The sequence below is a fragment of the Podarcis cretensis genome, assembly GCF_951804945.1.
Source record: "Podarcis cretensis genome assembly, chromosome: 2".
Classification (NCBI taxonomy): domain Eukaryota; kingdom Metazoa; phylum Chordata; class Lepidosauria; order Squamata; family Lacertidae; genus Podarcis; species Podarcis cretensis.
This window is the reverse complement of record NC_137171.1, coordinates 389,382-409,108: the sequence shown is the minus strand read 5'-3', so window position 1 is coordinate 409,108 and position 19,727 is coordinate 389,382. Positions and strand designations below refer to the sequence as shown.

At 45.3% G+C, this 19,727-nt stretch overlaps 1 protein-coding gene across 6 annotated transcripts in view; it reads right to left on the bottom strand.

Moving 5' to 3' along the window:
• Nucleotides 1-19,727, bottom strand: part of GMIP (GEM interacting protein) — a 97,965-nt gene that overhangs the window by 39,021 nt on the left and 39,217 nt on the right. For 5 of the 6 annotated variants that reach the window (XM_079967804.1, XM_079967799.1, XM_079967800.1 and 2 more), the window contains 7 exons: nt 13,864-13,957; nt 11,520-11,595; nt 9,286-9,349; nt 5,370-5,495; nt 4,672-4,736; nt 3,273-3,383; nt 2,996-3,076 (listed from right to left, as the gene is read on the bottom strand). In XM_079967804.1, the coding sequence (XP_079823930.1) occupies nt 2,996-3,076; nt 3,273-3,383; nt 4,672-4,736; nt 5,370-5,495; nt 9,286-9,349; nt 11,520-11,595; nt 13,864-13,957 (617 nt within the window). Of the gene's footprint in view, nt 1-2,995; nt 3,077-3,272; nt 3,384-4,671; nt 4,737-5,369; nt 5,496-9,285; nt 9,350-11,519; nt 11,596-13,863; nt 13,958-17,067; nt 19,094-19,727 lie in introns of those variants that run through there. The other variant, XM_079967803.1, reaches the window with a different exon arrangement.

The following is a 19,727-nucleotide window of genomic DNA, read 5'->3' as shown; positions in this document are numbered from 1 at the left end:
AGTTTATTTTCCTTCTTTTTTGTTCTATGAGTTTAAGGAGTTTTTTTGGCTTCTGTTTGTTTGTAGTGTGATGAGAGGGTTGTAATGTCTTGTTTGAATTTATCAATTTTTGAGGAGGTTTTTTTTTTAATGGATGCCCTCTTCTTTATGACCGCTTTCATTGTGTCCCAAAGGAAGGGGGTTGTAATGTCAACCACACCATTGTCCTTAAAGCAGTTCTGGAGAGTTTTCAAGAGACTCTCTCTAGCTAGTTGGTTTGTGGTTAGGATGGGGCTGAAGGACCATGATGAGATAGTTTGTGCTTCTTCTCCTATTTTGAGGGTAGCTTCTACTGGGGCATGGTTTGTGATTTTAATGTTACCAATGTTTGCTGTTTCTACTGGGGGATCAGGCCTTGTGTGAGCAGAATGCTGTCCGATCTGGACATTGGGACAGGACGGGCCAGTCCCTCCCCCCATGGCAGCTGCAGCAGCATGGAGACCAGCCAAGCAGCACAGTTGGTGCTGGCGGTCCTCAGGAGCCCTGCGCAGCTGTGGCACTCGCTACCTTGCCTTGCTGGAAGTCAGCCATGTATGGCTTTTAATTAAAGTTGACAGAGAAAGGCATGTAATGCCTCTGAGAGCACCTCTGGCTACGGTCCTTGGGACGAAAAAGGATCACAGACCCTCCAAGTGTCTTTATTTTCCAGGGACATCCCTAATTTAGAGAAGCCATCCCGGTTTCTGATTTGATCCTGGTTGGAATGTCCCGCTTTTCCTTAGACTATCCCTATTTTCATTGGAGAACTATTGGGGGGTATGGAGTTATCCAACCCCCGAGCCTCTGAAGGGAAGTTTTTTAATGTCTAGTGTTTTATTATATTTTTTATTATATTTTTATATCTGTTGGAAGCTTCCCAGAGTGCTGGGGCAACACCAGTAAGATGTGTGGGGTATAAATAGTCAAATTATCATTATGGAATGGGACGTCCGTATTTTCTTTTTTAAAATTTTATTTATGCTTTCACAATATTCTTCTACATTATTCGACTTCCCCACACACCCAACCCTCCATGGGTTCCTTTTTACTCTTAGTTGTGCTACATATCTTTATACCCCTTTTAATTGATTTAGCTGCTGTTCATACATCTATTCCTACTTGGAGATTTATGTAACTGTTATATAGGTGAAACTCAGAAAATTAGAATATCGTGAAAAAGTTCATTTATTTCAGTAATTTAACTTAAAAGGTGAAACTAATATATGAGATAGACTCATGACATGCAAAGCAAGATATGTCAAGCCTTTATTTTTTATAATTGTGATGATCATGGTGTACAGCTGATGAAAACCCCAAATTAATAATCTCAGAAAATTAGAATATTAAATGAAATCAGCAAAACAAGGATTGCAAATATTGGACCTCTGAGAAGTAGAAGCATGCATATATACTCAGTACTTGGTTTGGGCCCCTTTTGCATCCATTACTGCATCAATGCGGTGTGGCATGGATGCTATCAGCCTGTGGCACTGCTGAGGTGTAATGGAAGACCAGGATGCTTCAATAGCAGCCTTCAGCTCTACTACATTGCTCGGTCTCATGTATCTCATCTTTCTCTTGGCAATGCCCCATAGATTCTCTATGGGGTTCAGGTCAGACAAGTTTGCTGGCCAATCAAGCACAGTAATCCCATGGGCATTGAACCAGGTGTTGGTACTTTTGGCCAAAGTGCCAACGTACTTTTGGCAGGTGCCAAAGTCCTGCTGGAAAATGAAGTCAGCATCCCCATAAAGCTCATCTGTGGAAGGAAGCATGAAGTGCTCCAAAATCTCCTGGTAGATGGCTGTGTTGACTGTTGACTCTGGACTTAATGAAGCACAGTGGACCAACACCAGCTGGTGACATGGCTCCCCAAATCAACACAGACTGTGGAAATTTCACACTGGACTTCAAGCATCTGGTATTGTGTGCCTCCCCATTATTCCTCCAGACTTTGGGTCCTTGGTTTCCAAATGAGATGCAAAAGCTGCTCTCATCAGAAAAGAGATTTGAATAGTTGATCATCACAATTATATTAGTTTCACCTTTTAAGTTGAATTACTGAAATAAATGAACTTTTCCACGATATTCTAATTTTCCGAGCTTCACCTGTAATTCTTTAAATATTCTCCAAAGTTTTCCCACTCGTCTCTTATGGTATGTTCATCCTGGCTTCTTATCTTTGCAGTCAATATTACCACATATTCTATTAACTTATTCTGCCAATCCTCTTTCATTGGTCTGTTTTATCCTTCCACGTTTGTACATAGGCTATTCTGGCCGCAGCAGTTGCATAAAGAAAAAGATTTAATACATTCCTAGGTCTCTCAGCCTCTATTATACCCAAAAGGAACATCTCTGGGTCTTTTGGAAATGGCAACTTTAGCATTTTTTAAAATTTCTGTGTATATCTTCTCCCAATATTCCTTAGCTTTCTTACATCCCTACCACATGTGTATACATGTCCCCTCTGTTTCTTTGCATTTCTAACACCCTTTTATACATTTTGACCAATAGTTGGGGTGAGGTCCCCTTTTCTATTGGAGAAATATTGCAGGGTAAGGGATGACAGATAAGAAGACTTGAAAGTGTTGGTGAGACTGTCTTTCTTTGAGCACAGGGGTTACAGGGATGATGTGAACTTGCATGGAAGCCCTGGGACAAGCTCCTAGTCCAGGCATAGGCAAACTCGGCCCTCCAGATGTTTTGGGACTACAACTCCCATCATCCCTAGCTAACAGGACCAGTGGTGAGGGATGATGGGAGTTGTAGTCCCAAAACAGCTGGAGGACCGAGTTTGCCTATGCCTGTCCTAGTACTTCCCCAAGCTTCCACTTTCATATCAATCCCAGCATACATTGTCCAGGAACCAGCTGAGAAATACTGCATGGCCCACACCCACCTGAAAGGGGACCTCCTAGTGATTGCAGCTTTTTCCCTCCCCCCCCCCACGATCCTTTCCTAGATCTGCTCTTACCATCCTTTTCTGCTCCTTCTGCCACTGATCTTTGAATTCCTTCCGCCATTTCTCAATTTCATTCCTCTTCGCCCAAAGAGGCTGCAAGGCAAGGTGGGGTGCAGGAAGTGAGATCTCCAGCAGTAGGTTTCATTATTTACAAATCTATGGCATCTAGGAGACACCACGAGTGACCAAGGGACCTGGGCAAATCAGCAGAATGGATTGCAAGCCCAAGAGATATTTTAGTTGCTGCATTTGTAAAATGGTGTCTCATCTAAGCTGAGAAACACTGTACCTGATAGTATTCCTTCATTTGCAAAATCCCAGCCGTCTCTATGGCCAAGTTCCCTGCCCTGATGTCATGCTCCATGGTCATGGTGTACAGATTCTGTAAGGGCATAAAAGTCTGAAAAGACAAAAACACAGAGCCAATGGGTTCTAGGACTGAGAGTGTTGGGACTGGAACAAGGATGTTTGGGTTCAAATCCCAGCTTACAGGGAATGTTCAGTCTCCCTATTAGCACAGCGATGAAAGAAGACCTCCTATCTCACGTATGTGGCACTGCTCTGCCGGTTTCATTTGCTGGCTCAATGCAGTAACCATGGCATATGTGAACAGCTCACCCCATGGATCAGCCACATCACGTGGCAAGTGTCCACATCAGCACTGCAACTGGCTTTCGAGACTTTTGAAGCACCAGAGCCAATCCACAAAACTAGCTGCAAACCACACAGAAGTGGTTTTCAGCAACAACCCCTCTGCCTGCTTAAAGGAGAAAGCAGAGAATCAAGCTTTAGGAGTTCTAGCTGCAACTTAGACCAGCCATATTAGAAGCTAGTGTCATGGCACTACGATACAGTCAAACCTCAATTGTCAAATGTAATCCACTCTGGAAGACCATTCGACTTCCGAAACGTCCAATAACCAGAAATTGAAAGCAGAAGCCTCAATACAATAGGGAAACTCAAAACGGAAGCCGTGTCAGAAGTTCAGCTTCTGAAAATTGTTTGAAAACCAGAACAGTTACTTCCGGGTCTTTGGCATTTGGGAGCCAAAACATTTGAAAACGGAGCCATTTGAGAACAGAGGTTTGAGTGTACAACATAGAACAGGGACAGGGAACTGTGTGGTGCTCCAGATGTTGTTGGGCTCCAACTCTCATCAGCCCCCCCCCCCAGCATGGCCAATGGTGAAGGAAGGTGGGCGTCGCAATCCAGCAACACCTGGGGGTACCAGGTTGCCCATCCCTGACATACAGAGGATGCTGGTTGCTTCTCAGAGCTGCAGGAATGAAACAGACATGAAATTAATGCTAATAGCATGGTGTAATGCACATAAGAGTTAATTTTGCTCTGTCAAGTAGAGAGGCTAGCTTTCAAGTGTGTCATGTCCATTAACTAGCTGATGAGAACATAATACCAGAAAATAACAGTTGCCTTTGGGTGCTGCATTATTGGAAGTGGCACCCTGGAACACTTGCCCTTGCATGGGTGAATTCATCTTTATACGTACTGGAAAAATGGTAACTGTAAACGTGGAGGGGGGGAGGGTACACACACACCTTATAGATTTAGGCTCTGCATGGGAGAGACTAGCAAAGACCCTACAGATCAGACAACATAGGGCAATACCGAAACTATTTCACACAGCCTGTGAAATGAAGTCCCAGAAGGGAGCAACTAGGAAACAATACCTGTGGGAAAATGGCACTCCTGCCAGCATCAGCGATCTTCAGGATGTTCTTTGCAAACTCAGTTTCTATGAACAGAAAACAACAATAGACTGAATTTCCAAAGGAAACATATAGTAGGAGCAGAGAGCTTCTTTCTATGTAGCCACAAAAACATGGGATTTTGGAAAGCTGCTCCTACCTTGTGGCAAGATTCATGGAAAGAACTGCGTGTTGGAATGTTGTGGGTATCAAGGAGTTAAACACTGTGCTTATTGGGAATGCTGACTCAGCAGCATGTATGACTAAGCATCATGGGGCGTAGCCTAATTGATTCCTTGCCAGCTAGCATAAAGAGGCAAGGTTGTCTTCAGGTGATGGCTTCTCCCTGAATGTAATTCCACCTGTATCTTGTGTATCCTTAATGTACCAAGACTGCTTTACAATGCTGCAAGACTGCAACTGAATAAAGCCTTACTGAAAATCCAGCTGGATTCCCGAATGCTTCTTGTGGGGCTCTTGTATGTCGCAACACTGTGTAGCCATTCTAATGTCATCTTCTGCTGCTGTTTTGGCCAGGATTGCTTGTGGGGACATTTTTTATGGCTGCCTAATGTGGAAATATATCACCTGGATTTTAACTTAAAAGAGTCTGTGTTAGAGGAGAGTTTGGAGGGTCTGATGGCCTGTTTAGGTCATGGATAATGCAAAACCAGCCTCACCGTAATTCAGGCGTTTGTCAACCCAGGTCAAGAGTTCCTTGACGTATTTGCACCACATCTTGGCATAGCCTAGGGCTGCTTCCACGCCACCAGTGCACTTGATCAGCATCTCGTCGGCCTCTTCAGCTGAGAAAATCAATTTGCAGGTTTCAGGAAGCAGCTGCAGAAGAAGTCCCTGTGGCTGACCACCAGCACTCAGCAGCATGAGGAGGCAAACAAGTCTCCATTGGTCAGGTCAAAGCCAGACTTGGTGTCTAGCTGCTCTGCTCATTGGACCACGGGAAGCCCATTGGCTTCCAGGAGACCAAACATCTTTACCAGCCTCTTGCTTTACTCTACCCCCCTCCTCCGCTGATTGGTGATTGGCCTTTTCAATCCCTGTAGCTTCTCCTTCCTTGTAACATGCACTGCCATTGTAACAAAGTGCCCCGTGTGTGTGTCTCTTGCAGCACCTGCTCCATGTCTTCTGCCTTCCTGATGCTTGCCTTGCTCCTGAGCCAGACAAAGCTTTCTCTAGTTCACTAGCAGTGCTGCTACCTTCATCTCTTTGGGTACTTCCAGATGGAGCCCTAATATTGTAAATAGGTTATTCAGATATCATTAAAGGGGTCATTGGCAACTGGTTTGTTGTTCTTGATCCTAGTTAAATGGGGTGGTGAAATATGGATTGGTATTTTGGATGCCAACCAAAGCAGAGAAGGTCCTCAATAATATAAGAAACAACAGACAAAATCACAGGAACCTCTGGAAAGAATGACAGGGGTATAAAATCTTATTTGTAAGTGTCCAGCAACATTGGGAGGGATTTTCATACTTAAGGAGCACCAATCCCCCAATGACTCATCCTTTGGACATGCCCCTCTTGTCATCTGTCTGTGCGACTGTTACGGAACTAATGAGTTCTCCAACTTACAGTTTCATTTTTCTCCCTGGCAACTTGGTCCTTCAGCCAGGCTACCTAGCCAAAAAGACCAGTTCTCCTTTCTTCTGTAGGAGGGCAAAGGACCCCACCTGTGTGAGACATCACACTGAATGTCTGGCTTTTAAGAGTGTGTACATACTTAATAGTGATTGCTCTTAATTCCAGAGCACTTCCCTCTTTGACTCCCTTTTACATATGTCTTTAATACAGTAATGCTTAAACGTGACTTTGATCCCATGAATCAGTGAGTAGGAATCTGTCATTTAGGGTGGAAAAATCACAAAACCTAAGCAAGTTCTTCCAAGGCAAGGTTTGTTCCAACACCTGACCTACATAATCACATGCCTCCCAGGATGGTCATCCTCATGTTGCCACCATTCAGCCATTAAACTGCCCCTAAACAGTTCTGAAACTAGAAAAAGGGGAGAGGGAGTGCCGGCAATCTCCTCCCCCTTCCAGATGGAAGTAGTGATGGGGAAGCAACCAAAGAATGTGTTTCCTCACAACAGGTTGTGGGTAGCCATGCTGTTAAGTGAAAATATAACCAGAGGGTGGGCTTTTGTAATTAAAAAAAACATCATTTAATTGACACATCCTCCATGAATTCATCAGATCCCCTTTTCATTTTTTTTATATAATATTTATTCAAATTTTGAAAATTACAAAAAAGAACAATAAAAAATAAAAATAAAACAAAAAACATAAGAAATACAAACAACCAAAAACACACACAAAAAAAACAAAAACAGATCAGACCCCCACATAGCTTTCTTTCCTTTACTTATTTCCTTGACCTCCTCACACCTCCCTTTTTTGTATTCTAGTTCAATTAGATGTTTCAGCAAATCCTTTCCAGCTTTGTTTTTATCCTAATAATTTATCTTAATATACTGTAATTTTCATCTTTCACCAATTAATAAATCAATTTTAACCTAATCCTTTATATCATCTCTGCTAAAACCACATTACTTCATTCCAACTTAATCTTGTTTCTCATTAAAACTAATATACTGAACTTAATCTCTTAAGACATTTCCCCTAGGGTCATAAAAATTTCATTCCACGATTTTTCCATTTCTCATTAATTATTATTTTTTTAAATCTCCTTATATACACTTTAAATTCCCAATTTCTTTCCTCCGTCTCCCCTCCCCAGTCCCGGCCCCTGCTGTCAGTTCCATCAACCTCCCAGCGTCCATCAACCTGGAGATCTGATATCCGAGGCTCTTAACTCTTCTTCATTTCCCTTCTGCCGATCTTCTTGATAATCTTTGGTGCTAAAAAGCAGATCTCGGGGGAGCTCCAACCCAGCGATGCTTATATTCCTTCTTGACAAGTCTGCCAGGTTTCCATAATTAAAGCTAGGGCCCATAAAGTATTCCAAATCTTGTTTCACAATTCTTCCAAGTCCAAAGGCCCCCGAAGCTCCAATCTCCTCCTGGCTCAAATTCATATTCCAAAAGACATTTGATCCCTGCATAAAGGGATCTCTCCACTTTTCCTTTTCCAGATCAGGCCAGGCACCCATCTTCAAAAACTGGCTTCTCCTAATTACAGTCATATAAGGCCTCAAGTTGTAATCCTTCATTTGCCTCTTTAGGGTTAAGGCTCCCCCACATTTTGCTTTATATTCAACAACAGCAACTTTCCCCTTTTCTAATTCATCAATTTGTTCAGTTAAGAAATATTCTTGTGCCGGGTTCTTGTCGACTTCTGTGCTGATGCCCACTTTTGCTCCCAAGATATCAATATTAGTAGCCATGACATCTATCTGTTTATGCAGCTTTTCCAGCAGATAAATTGTCCTATTCAGAACAGACGCTACTTCATCCTTTACCAACATTCTTAAGATATTCAGGGTCAAAACTAGTTTCTCACAGTCCTTATCTTAAGACCAATTTTGCAGCTGCACACTTGTAACAATGTCCCAAAACTCCCTCTAGAGGGAAACAGTCTCAATTTGTATCAATCCTTTCCAGCACAATTCCAAAAGTAAATTAAAAACAGTTCCCAGTTACTTTTTCTTCTTTTTAAGTGCAGAAACAGACAATAGAAAATGTCTTTCTTCTAAAGGAAGCTGTCAAATTAATGCCAGCTGTCAAATTAAAGCTAGCTGTCAAGTTAAAGCTAGCTGTCAAATTTGTCCTGTTTACCGCCGATGGACTTTTTGCAAACCGTTCCCAGGTTCAGAGACGTGATGCTTCAGTCTTTAATTTTCCACCTTCTCCTGCAAGTTCACTTGGTCAGAATTGATGGTTTCAATCAGTGGAGTTTTAGTCCTTTACGTGAGACTTTCCAAAACCTTAGTTAACAACTACTTTGCTTCAGTCTATTTACAGAAAGGGAAGGTGGACTTCCTGTTTAGACCTTCCCCGTTCGATGCCAAATTAAATTATTTAAAAGCTCAATTTCCCGTTCTACTCACGGGTTGTTGTTTAGAATCCAATTGTCCACAGGAAAAAAGTCAGCGCTCTCCGACAGTGGCAATACGGCTTTGCTCCGTGAAATAAGCGGTCGATTCAAAGCACCGCGCCTCTCACCCCACGTCGCTCCGGATTCCCGATACCGGGTCTCCCTGCGAGTAGGTGGGCGCTGAAGGTGCCAGCTGAATCCCAGGTTCACAGACTTCTCCTGTCTGTGATTTCTAAGGGTCTCTGCCGTCACCGTGGCGGTCAGACCCTGTTTTTCACGGAGCCGGTTCCTCCCAATCGGAGGAGCTCCGCCATTGCCGGAGGCGCTAACCCGGAAGTCTCATCAGTTCCCCTTTTCAAAGCCATCTAAGCTACTGGTTATCGCCCCATTATGTGATGGTGAACTCCATTAATTAATTGTGCATTTTGTGGAGAAGGACTTTCTTTTGTCTGTCCTGGATTTCCTGCCATTCATCATGCCAAAAACTTACAAGAGTCCTCAAGCCTAGCAGCAGATGTAAAATGACAGTGGCAATCCAAACTGAATTTGGTCACCTTTGTTTAACCTCCCTTGTACTGTTACCTGACATGTTCCCTGGTTCTCCTGCTTCTGAACTTCCTTCACATTTATAGAAAGCTTCATCTGTCTGTGAAACAAAGAGATAACATGTCAGGGGTTCAGGAGCAGAGGCACAGGGAAGAGAGGAGATGGAGAGCGAAGGGGAAGAATCCGAGGGGAGCGTAGGAGAAGATGACAGTGGACCGAGGGATTCCATGAGCCTCTCCAGCGAATCGGAAGATTCACAGAAGGGGGCGCCAGTGGCCAGGGGTAGGGGGTTCCCAAGGGGAACGCCCCAGGAGCAAGGGGGCAGCAGGGACTCCCAGAGCAGTAGTTGGAAATCAGGACCAGCTTCCCCACCAGAGCAGAGTGGGGGGGAAGAGTCCCAAGGATCAGGGCCAGTGCATTCCCCACCAGGGAGAGAAGATAAGGCAGGGCTGACCACACCTCCATCGGAGAGTCAGACAATGGAGGGGAGGTCAGATCCGGCCAGTATCCCGGAAGAGGGAAGCAGTGACAGAAGTAGTGTAACGGTCAGGAGGAAGGTCACTGGGTTGGCGCGAGAGGCAAGTTCAAATGTACAAGAGCGCGGGACAGCAGAGAATGAGGATTGGGAACCGGGTCCTAAAGCCCGCAGGAGGCAGGGGGAGGAGCTAAGCGACTCAGCGTCGGAAGAGTCCAGAAAGGGCAATGCCCCAGCGGGCAGGAGGACCCAGAGGAGGAGAGAGCAGCGTTAAAGGTGGAGCAGGGCTAGGATCTTAAACTGGTGTCATAGGGGAGGAGACTCAGACGGTACTTCGCCGGTCTAGGGTTAAGACGTAGAGCTGCGCGCGGCGGCTTTGAAATGGAAACTGAACCTCAATAAAGACTTTTGTACGTAACGACAGCCTCGCGTTGGTCCTCTGTGAGCTGGGACCTAGGGGCAGCTCTGACATAACATTTTTGAGAATGTTTTTAAATGGGTGAATAACCCCCAAATGCACAACCCCCCATTTTAAACCTTCATTTAGTTTGCTTAACACAACTACAGTGCTTTAGGGCTCTTCCAGCTTCTGTTTGCCCCATTGCTTTCTCGAGAGGAAACCCATTCTTCACACTGAATCAGAACAAAGGTCAACCAGGTTTTCTCCAGGTGGACATTGGCTCCCATTTAGCACTTAAAGAGCAAGTTTTCCTGGGGAAAGCAGCAGGGCAAGTGGAAACCCGCTTGTGCTTTCTAGGAATGGGGCAAGTGGAAGTGTGGGCGAGCCCTTCATTTTGCCAAAGGGCACGAGGTGCAGACTGTGCACCTCAGACCCACCCACCCACATAATCTGCTTCTGATGCAGAAACTTGGGAAGGAGCAGATGGTCATAGCTGTCAACTTTTCCCTTTTCTTGCGATGAATCCTATTCGGAATAAGGGAATTTCCCTTTAAAAAAAGGGAAACGTTGACAGCTATGCAGATAGTAGAAGGCAAGTGATAAAATCCAAAACCTCACAAGATAGCTGAAATATCCTGCAATGTCGTCTCAGACACCTTTCACACCCTTTGAGCTAAAAAGTGATATTAAGCTAATTTCTCACTATTTGGGGATCCATAAGGATCTGTGCCTTGGATCCACAATTTTACACCATGGCAGCACCAGACCAAAGCACAGGATCTGTGATTTTTGCAGTCTTGTCAATGAGACAGATATGATTTGTGATTTAATGGTAATTTGGGAAGGAAGAGAAAACTTCTTTAAAAAATTATGCCGTTTCCAGTGGATCTGTTTTGCTGGACCTTTGCACATGTACACTGCCCCTTCTCTTCCTTCCACTCTCTCCAATTCCATTTTCTCTTTCTTGACCACTTTCTCCCCTAGCCCCTCCCCACAAGCTCCCAGAATCTTCCCTTTCTCCTGCTTTCAGCTTCAGTGCTGGTCTGAGCTTTGAAAAGCACATGCAGCAGAAAAGAAGCAGATGAAGGGAGAGCCTTCCAACTTTGTCCTCCAGCTGTACAGGACTTTTTGAGGGGAAGAAAGGCAGCCAGCCCCCTTCTCTCCTATTAATGCAAGGGACAGTGAGTGGTGTGTGGAAGTTCTCAAGGGGGCCACCGCACCCATAGGCACCATGTTGGCTACCCATTTTGCTAGTTTTGTGGTATTAGACTTTATGGGGGAGTTTATCATGCAAAGGAAGGGATTTGGTTACTTTTGAACTGTTGGAACAAATTAGCTTTTCACAAATGCACTAATAGTTTTTCACTCCAGTAACAGGCTTACATTTCAACGTACCTGTAGTTTTTCCGTCTGCAGGTTTGAAATTCCACTATCATTGTCATTAACATCATCAATGAACATATCAACTGCCCTGCAAATTAGAAAGAGCCAACAAGTAATATTACACACACGGCAGAAGTAAAGGTTCTCCACCAGAACCATACAATACAAAATGGGCCATACAACACACTATTATGCAGAATGGTGTAGCTGCCTTGAGTGGTAGATTTTAGGAGCCATTACTGAGTGGCAAATCCTCCTTTATTTATTATTAGATTCTTATCTGGGAGAATGGTAGCATTTGGATTTTTCCACCCCAAAAACCAGAGTATTTGGGGTCATCCTGACTGAGCAAGATGTGCACTGGCAAATTCATTTTTTTTCTGGTAAAATGTACAACATATGTGCTCTCAATAGGGAGTCATAATCCATTATGGCTCCCTGCTTATATGCACAAATGATGGCAATGACACACAGGTATCTGCCTTCCGGCAACTTGAAGCAGTCCTCCATTGCTACTTGTTCATCAGTTTGAAAGCCTTCCTTCTAAAATCTGCAATGGCAGCATACCAAGAAATGAAACTATTCCCTAAAGTTATGACCATATAAACAAAAGTAGCTTGTCAGACAAGCTGGTTTGATAGAGACAAAAGTTGCATGAAACTCCAGAAACCTTGATTTTCTCTCTCCCCCAAGGTCAAGCAAACCCAGCAGTAGCATCAACTGTGTGGGGCTGGTTGCATTTCCACAGAACAATTTTAGTTGATCCTGCTTCCATTGAAACTGCATTCCTTTGATTTGTTCCCAAAGTAAATTACTCCTGATGTCATTATTCTCTGCTGCAGAATTATCTATTGTCATCATCTTCATTAATCAATTAGTTTCTATAGAGTTACCTCAAGACAATGTACAATGGAAACATCAATAAACAGTTGCTGGGGGTGGTGGGGGTACCAGCAGTTGAGTTTAAAACAAAACTAAAACCATACCAAAGCAAAAACCCATTTAGCCAACTGGAAAAGCCTATAAAGCCTCAGTTTGTTTCTGGAAAGTGTGGATATTGGGCACATGTCGACATTGGGCATCTCAACAGGAGCGCTATTCCACAGAGCAGGGGCAGCCACACAAAAAGCCCTGCCCAGAGTTACCGCAGAGAAAACTTTGGAAACCTTTGGCACTGAAAGGGTAAATTCTCCTGCATGCTGCAGTGATCTGCTGGGTGAGATATAAGGTGGTCTCTCAAGCTCCCTGGTCCTGAGCTATAGAGGGGTTTATATCTTCATACCTGCACCTTGAACTTGGACTGGCAGCAGCTTGGCAGCCAGAAAAAAATCCCCCAAGTGGCGTGTTATATGCTGCCGGTGGTTTGCTCCCGCATTCTGCAGCGGCTGCAGCCTGTGGACCAACCCCAAGGGCAGCCCCATGGAGTGCACCAGAGTAGTGCAACCACGAGGTTACCAGTACATGGTCAAGTTATCCCAGTCCAAGAATGGCCACAGCTGTCTTACCAATCAAGCTGGTAAAAGGCACTCCTAACCACGGAGGCACCTGCACCTCAAATTTTAAAAAACCAAAAACCAAAAATAACATAAAGTACATGTCTGCTACCAACACCTTAGGGCCGATCAGTTTGCTTGAAGGATCCCCTTACCCCAGTCAGCCATCTGGATGTGCCCAACTCGCACTGTTGCAGGTGTGCCAGAATAGCTGTTCTGCATTTGTAAGGAACCCATATTTTGGTGTCACAGCTCCTAAACCCCAGAACTCCCTGCCCATTGACTTTAGGCAGGCTCCTTTCTGTATTTTTTCCAGTACCTGCTAAAAATTTTTCCATTTGGGCAAGCCTACCCAGACATGTAAAGTTGATGGGTATTTAACCCATAATGTTAGCTTAGTATGTATACTTTTAACTGTTGATTTTATTCATTTTGCTTTTTATAGCATGTTTCTAACACTGATTTTTATTGACAATTTAAATGTATGTTTTATATTATTTGAAAAGTGCTTAGAGGTTTTATTTCCATTTAAGCAGTATATAAATTTTGTTAAATAAATAAAAGAACCAGGCTAAATGCAAGAAGAATTCAGCTGGGTTATTTTTTCTGGCTTTGCACCTTCTGGTTCTGGCGAAAAGCATAACAACCTGGACAGGTCAGTAGAAATATTGTTCTGACAATTCTAAGCCATTTTCATGGTTGCAGTTGTGCTTTTTTCAGCAGCCACAGTTGATGGAGATGCTCATGCCTCATCTGCGTTGATCTTTCTCCCTTCAGTTCTGTACAACAGTATGGATAAATTTAGCGGTGGTGGTGAGCACTGTGTTAGGAGGATTGCTATGAAACCGATCTTGGATACATACGAATTTCCAATTGAAATTTCTATGGCATCCAGACCCCGGAAAATCTCACTGAAGCGTTTCTTGTTTTCAGTCCCTTTCACTTGGCTATTGAGATCTGGAAAGGAGGATAAAAGGGATAAAAGAGAAATCTCCGTGAGGCCTTGTGCAAACAATGAAAGATAGAATCTAGCCATGCATTCTGGCAAAATTATAGAGAAGTCTTGTCTTCCTTTCAAGCTAAAATCTATTGAAAACTATTTAAATAATTAACAATATGTTTGTGTTTGAAATCTTATTGGGCTTAGTGAATGCTCAAACTGAAATAAAGACAGGCACAAGATTTGCAGAGCTGGCTTGAAACTCTCCTTAATACAAACATGCCATTTGCTCCTTAGGAAAAAACAACAGTGATGCTAGTTTACAGGAAGATCTGGCTTGTCACAGCACTCAGTACTTTTCTTCTGGAGGTACTCAAGGCTATGCAGTATGGGCACCTCCCCCCCCCCAAAAAAAAGTTAAAAGTGTGGCATTTACTGTAACAACTTCATGGTGTCCGCCAAGACCCTTTTTCCTTAAAAAGAAAGAAAGGGGGAAAGCACTGACAGTACTAATTGGCTAGCACACATGACATCAGCAAGGCATCGGTCCTGTGAGCAGTTTTGCAACTCTTTTAAACATATTTGCATTTTTAAAAACAGAACATGGAGGATAAAAGTATAAATAAACAAACAAACAAACATACAGCATTGTGAAAAGTAAAACTTAAAGAAAGGCTGTAAACATAGGAGAGAGTGGCAGAACTGATGGCTGACGCAGCATCTGACCTGATAAGATCCAGCAATTGTCATGTAAACTGAAAAGTTGCCAGGCTTGTATCACAGACCAATAACCAACTGTGGCTTCTCTTTAAACATTGTGTCTGTCATCCCCCCCCCCCCCGATGACAAAAGCAATACTGGATGGGTCCCACTGCTAGTAATATCATATTCTGAATCCATGCAATTGATGGGGGTGGGGCTAGCTAGTTGAGAATATGATAAAGGGCAAGAGAAATCAGTGCTGTTGTGTTGGAAGGATATTTACAGGAGGACAAAGAAAAGTATCTTCACAGGAAACCAAGGCACATTGTGTTCAAGGAGCTTTAAAGCTCAGTCAGAGCAAATGGCACTCTACAAATTGTTGTTTGCTCTGAGTCAGCTTTAAAGAGCCGCTTTTCTCAGGGAAAGCTCTGGAGCAAAAAATGGGGCACTTGGACATGGAGCTTTAAAGTGCAGACCTGGGCCTGGAAAGAATGGGGCACAAGGTAAGTGTGGATAAGCCCTGACTGGCAGTGGCCTAACAGAATTTCAGGTCTTCCCCACATTTCCCCCCAGGGAAAACTACTCTTTAGTGCTCAATCGGAGCAAACAGCAATTGGAGTTTCTGTGGATTGCCATTTGTACCGATTTAGAGCTAAAGAGTGGGTTTCCCTGGGAAAGGTGAGGGGAAAGGGGTAAATGGCTCAGACCTGTGCTTCCAAGGCACAGGAGAAGCGGAAGTGTGGACAAGCCCTTAAGACATTCCCTGCCCTTCCTGGAGATGTTTGGGATTGAACTTGGGCCAGTGTTCTCTCTGAGGACATCACAACAGTCATTGCAGTGGAGAGAGCTCCATGGGACCTGGGGAACAAATTGTCTCTTTGGTGTGGTCCTGAATCCAGACTAATTCCAGGAGTCCTGTTAAACGGGATCCACCCAAGAAAACTGACCTTATTTTTTATTTACCTATTTCACACCAGTTGCCAGAAAAACGGGGGCAAGGATGATATTTCCCCAGCCAGTGCTCCACTATTTTTATAACGGTCCTGGTGAGATTGATAGACAGCTGGGACTCAGCAAAAATCACTGAGCTCCACTTCTAGACTTGACAAAATTCAGGGGGCAGGAGCAACTTGCCTGTGGAGGGAAGCTGCACTGCCAGCTTTCAGGTAGCAGTGCCACTGCTGCTTTCTGAGAGGGAGAGGACAAGGTGGGAGGGAAGCCAGCTTGGTGCAGGCAAATGGGCAGGCTCAACTTGGCACTCCCTCCCATGTGCCCACAATATGCCAATCTCCGTGACACCTTGCTCCTCTCCTTCCTGGTAAGTGGTCTGGCTACCACTGGAAGGAAGCAAGGATGTGCTCCATGCTGGTACCAGAGCTTCTGATGCCAAAGAGAGACGGTCCTACCCATGGCCATTGGAATCAGGGGCTGCTTGGGAAGTGACATGACAGGCACCAGTAGCTGATTGGTTGGTATCAGGGTAGCATGGAATAAAGTGCATTGCATTACTCTGCACTATTTTCAGCTGGATTCCAGCTTAGGATATTCACAATGGAAACCAGCTTAAGCCAGAACATTAAATGTGTTCTCCACGCATGCCCCATGCCATCACCAACTCTGCTTCAAAGGGTTGAGAGAATTCCAGTTTTGGGAGGCACACAGGGGTGAGAAGAGGGGCAGGACATTATGTAGTACAAGGAGAAATACTTGCACTGATGGACCATTGCTGCTCTGCAGAATTTCACCCCTTGGCTCTCCACTTGCAATGGGAGTTAAATTGTGCCAAAATTGCCTTTAAAAGCTCCAAAACCTCAAATTTTCTTGTAGCTTTTACTTTAAAAAAAAAAAAAAGCCCAACAACTTTCAGTGTGTCATGGTTTTTACTTTTTTAAATATGGCAATCCTACTTCTGGGGGAACTCTTTGATGGGCGGCTGAGGATTCTCAGCATTTCACTCAAGGTCACAATACCCAAGATTCTTATCCATAACTGTTCAGCTGGCCTAAAGTCTATATTGGTTTGTAGTACTATAAACTCTCTTAGGAAGCAGGTGGCGCTGTGGGTTAAAGCCTCAGCGCCTAGGACTTGCCGATCGAAAGGTCGGCGGTTCGAATCCCTGCGGCGGGGTGCGCTCCCGCTGCTCGGTCCCAGCGCCTGCCAACCTAGCAGTTCAAAAGCACCTCCGGGTGCAAGTAGATAAATAGGGACCGCTTACCAGCGGGAAGGTAAACGGCGTTTCCGTGTGCTGCTCTGGTTCGCCAGAGCAGCGATGTCACGCTGGCCACGTGACCCGGAAGTGTCTCCGGACAGCGCTGGCCCCTGGCCTCTTAAGTGAGATGGGCGCACAACCCCAGAGTCTGTCAAGACTGGCCCGTACGGGCAGGGGTACCTTTACCTTTACCTTTACTATAAACTCTCTTCCAACCTTTCCTTTTTCTGCTTATTCTTCTAGGGAAAAACTTGCTTTACTTTCCTACTAATTTTGATCTGTTGCCGCCTCCTTTCCTGCTCAAAGGTGCTATTTAAAATTGGACAGAAGAGGGCAAAAATAGTTCAGTAGGGTTGCAGCCATCATTGGTGCAACCCAACCACATTATGACATCAGTGCTGCCCAGCCAATCCCTATGAGAGGCTTTATCAGGGCCACCCCAAGACATTTTGGCACCTGGGCGAATGCCCTCCCCAACAAGGAAGAAGGGTTGAGGGAAGATCAGGAACCAGGGAGAAAGAAAGATCAACATCAGGATCTGCTGCCCCCGTGGATCCTGCCGCCTAAGCCGGTTGCCTCACCTTGCCTCATAGGTGGGCCAGCCCTGGCTTTACCACAAAGTCACTGAAAGACACGTGTATCCAGTCATGGTGCAGCAGCAGACCAGGCACGCTGGGGGTCCCTCGGGGCCCTTACTGGCCTCACAGCCCTCACCCATGGCTGCAGCACCGCACTCCAGCAGCCTCCTCATGGCCTGTGGGGCACAGCGGATGTGCTGAGCAACACAGGGAAGGAGGGAAAAGGGGCTGCCAAACTCCTCAGGACACTGCTGGGCGTCTGTTCCCCCTTGCGCCCCTGTGGGCACAGTGCACCAGCCCCCTCATCATAATGATGGGGTGTGCCAAGGGTGAAGCAGCAAGCAGAGAGGAGCATGCATTGGTGGCACAAACCTGTGCCCCCCCCCGCCTTCTAGGCTTCTCCCTAGAGTCTCACTAACGTCCAATTCTGTTTCCTGAAACAAACACATGGCCTGGCCTGACCGCTTGTGCAGAAGACTCAGGTGGGGGACTTGAAGTGGTGGAATCTAGACTTGAGCACTTCAGACTGCATGGGGAAGAGGCCATTTTAGAATGCTTCCCCGTGGAAACCACCAAGCAACAATTTAAAAAGAAAACACCCTATATGCTCATAATAAACCTGGATATCAGGATGCAGCATGTGTAAAGATGGCCTAACTCTGGGTCAAAACCCTTTGCCAAACCTTTAAAACAAGGCATGTGCTTCATCATACCATAAACAGAGCAAAATCTCTCTGCTCTCCTTCCCCCTCCTCCAGAAACAGGATGTGGTTGCCTTAAACTCAGGGGGTTGCTTCACTAAGCAGCAAGCAATGGGAGGAAAGGCTTGTTTGTCAGGCACAAATGAAAACGAAAAGAGCCAGCAATGTTGCTCCAAATCATTTTAACTCAGCTGGGTCTTGCACCTTCTTGCTTGCCTCACTACTGAACTACGCAGATTGCCCAGTTGAATTTTAACGGGAAGGCAGCCAATAGGGAAAAGACAAAGACTTGAGTTTAGTTTCGTCCTGACAGTATTGGCTGACCCACCTTGGCCGACCATGGAAATTGCATGGGTTGGAGGAAGAGGCTTTGCTGGCCTGTCTCTGTGGACAGCATGCATGCTAAGTGCAGCAGAATCCAACCATCTCTGCAATCTGAGAATTCTCAGTGTCTCCAAACAGCACAAACCCCTCTGTGCTGTTGATACTGTTGTCAATGTGAAGGCACGCCTAGGAAGTTGGCTTTTGCCCTTTGGGTCATGACATGCAATGCTGTAGCCGGCTCTGTACATCTGCAGCAATAATCCTAGCTCTGCATAACAAAGTGGAGTGTGGGGTTCACCTTGCTAGTGCTGGGGGATGTGATGGTTAATGGGGAAGATTGGTTGCTAGGGATAGTCCGGGAAGTGACCCTTGGTTTTCATTTCTGGAGACATCTGCTTGAACTCTTGTAGCAGAACAGTGTAACCTCCTCCCAACATCCAAATATCTGTGTGTGCAAATTTTGGGCATTCAAAATGGCTTGACTAGATGGACTGGGAGGTGCAGACTGTTTGTTCTAATAGGTGTATCCTACATTCCTAGCTTAATGGGTTCTCCAAGTGGCTTGCAATCCATGTAAAAGAAAAACAATTCATACAGAACCCCCATCAGAAGAGAACCCTAGAAAATGGAGCAATGTAACAAGACCATAAAGGTAAAAGGTAAAGGTACCCCTGCCCGTACGGGCCAGTCTTGACAGACTCTGGGGTTGTGCGCCCATCTCACTTAAGAGGCCAGGGGCCAGCGCTGTCCGGAGACACTTCCGGGTCACGTGGCCAGCGTGACATCGCTGCTCTGGCCAGAGCCAGAGCCAGAGCCGCACACGGAAACGCCGTTTACCTTCCCGCTGGTAAGCGGTCCCTATTTATCTACTTGCACCCGGAGGTGCTTTCGAACTGCTAGGTTGGCAGGCGCTGGGACCGAGCAGCGGGAGCGCACCCCGCCGCAGGGATTCGAACCGCCGACCTTTCGATCGGCAAGCCCTAGGCGCTGAGGCTTTAACCCACAGCGCCACCTGCGTCCCCATAGACCATAGAATATAGCAAACCAGCTGTCCGGGATACATAAAATAGGCACAATTCCACTAAAAACAGTTATGCTAAAATTAGTCTTTAACCCTCTCACAGTGCAGTGACAGCAATAAAATGCCAGCTCTCCAGGTGATTCTCTCTGGGCAGAGTCTCCAGAGGGAGGATGCCACTATGGAGAAGGCCCTGGACCTAGTAATTGCCTGCCACATTTCAGACAGTGGCTGAAATGAAGGGCACAGTCATGG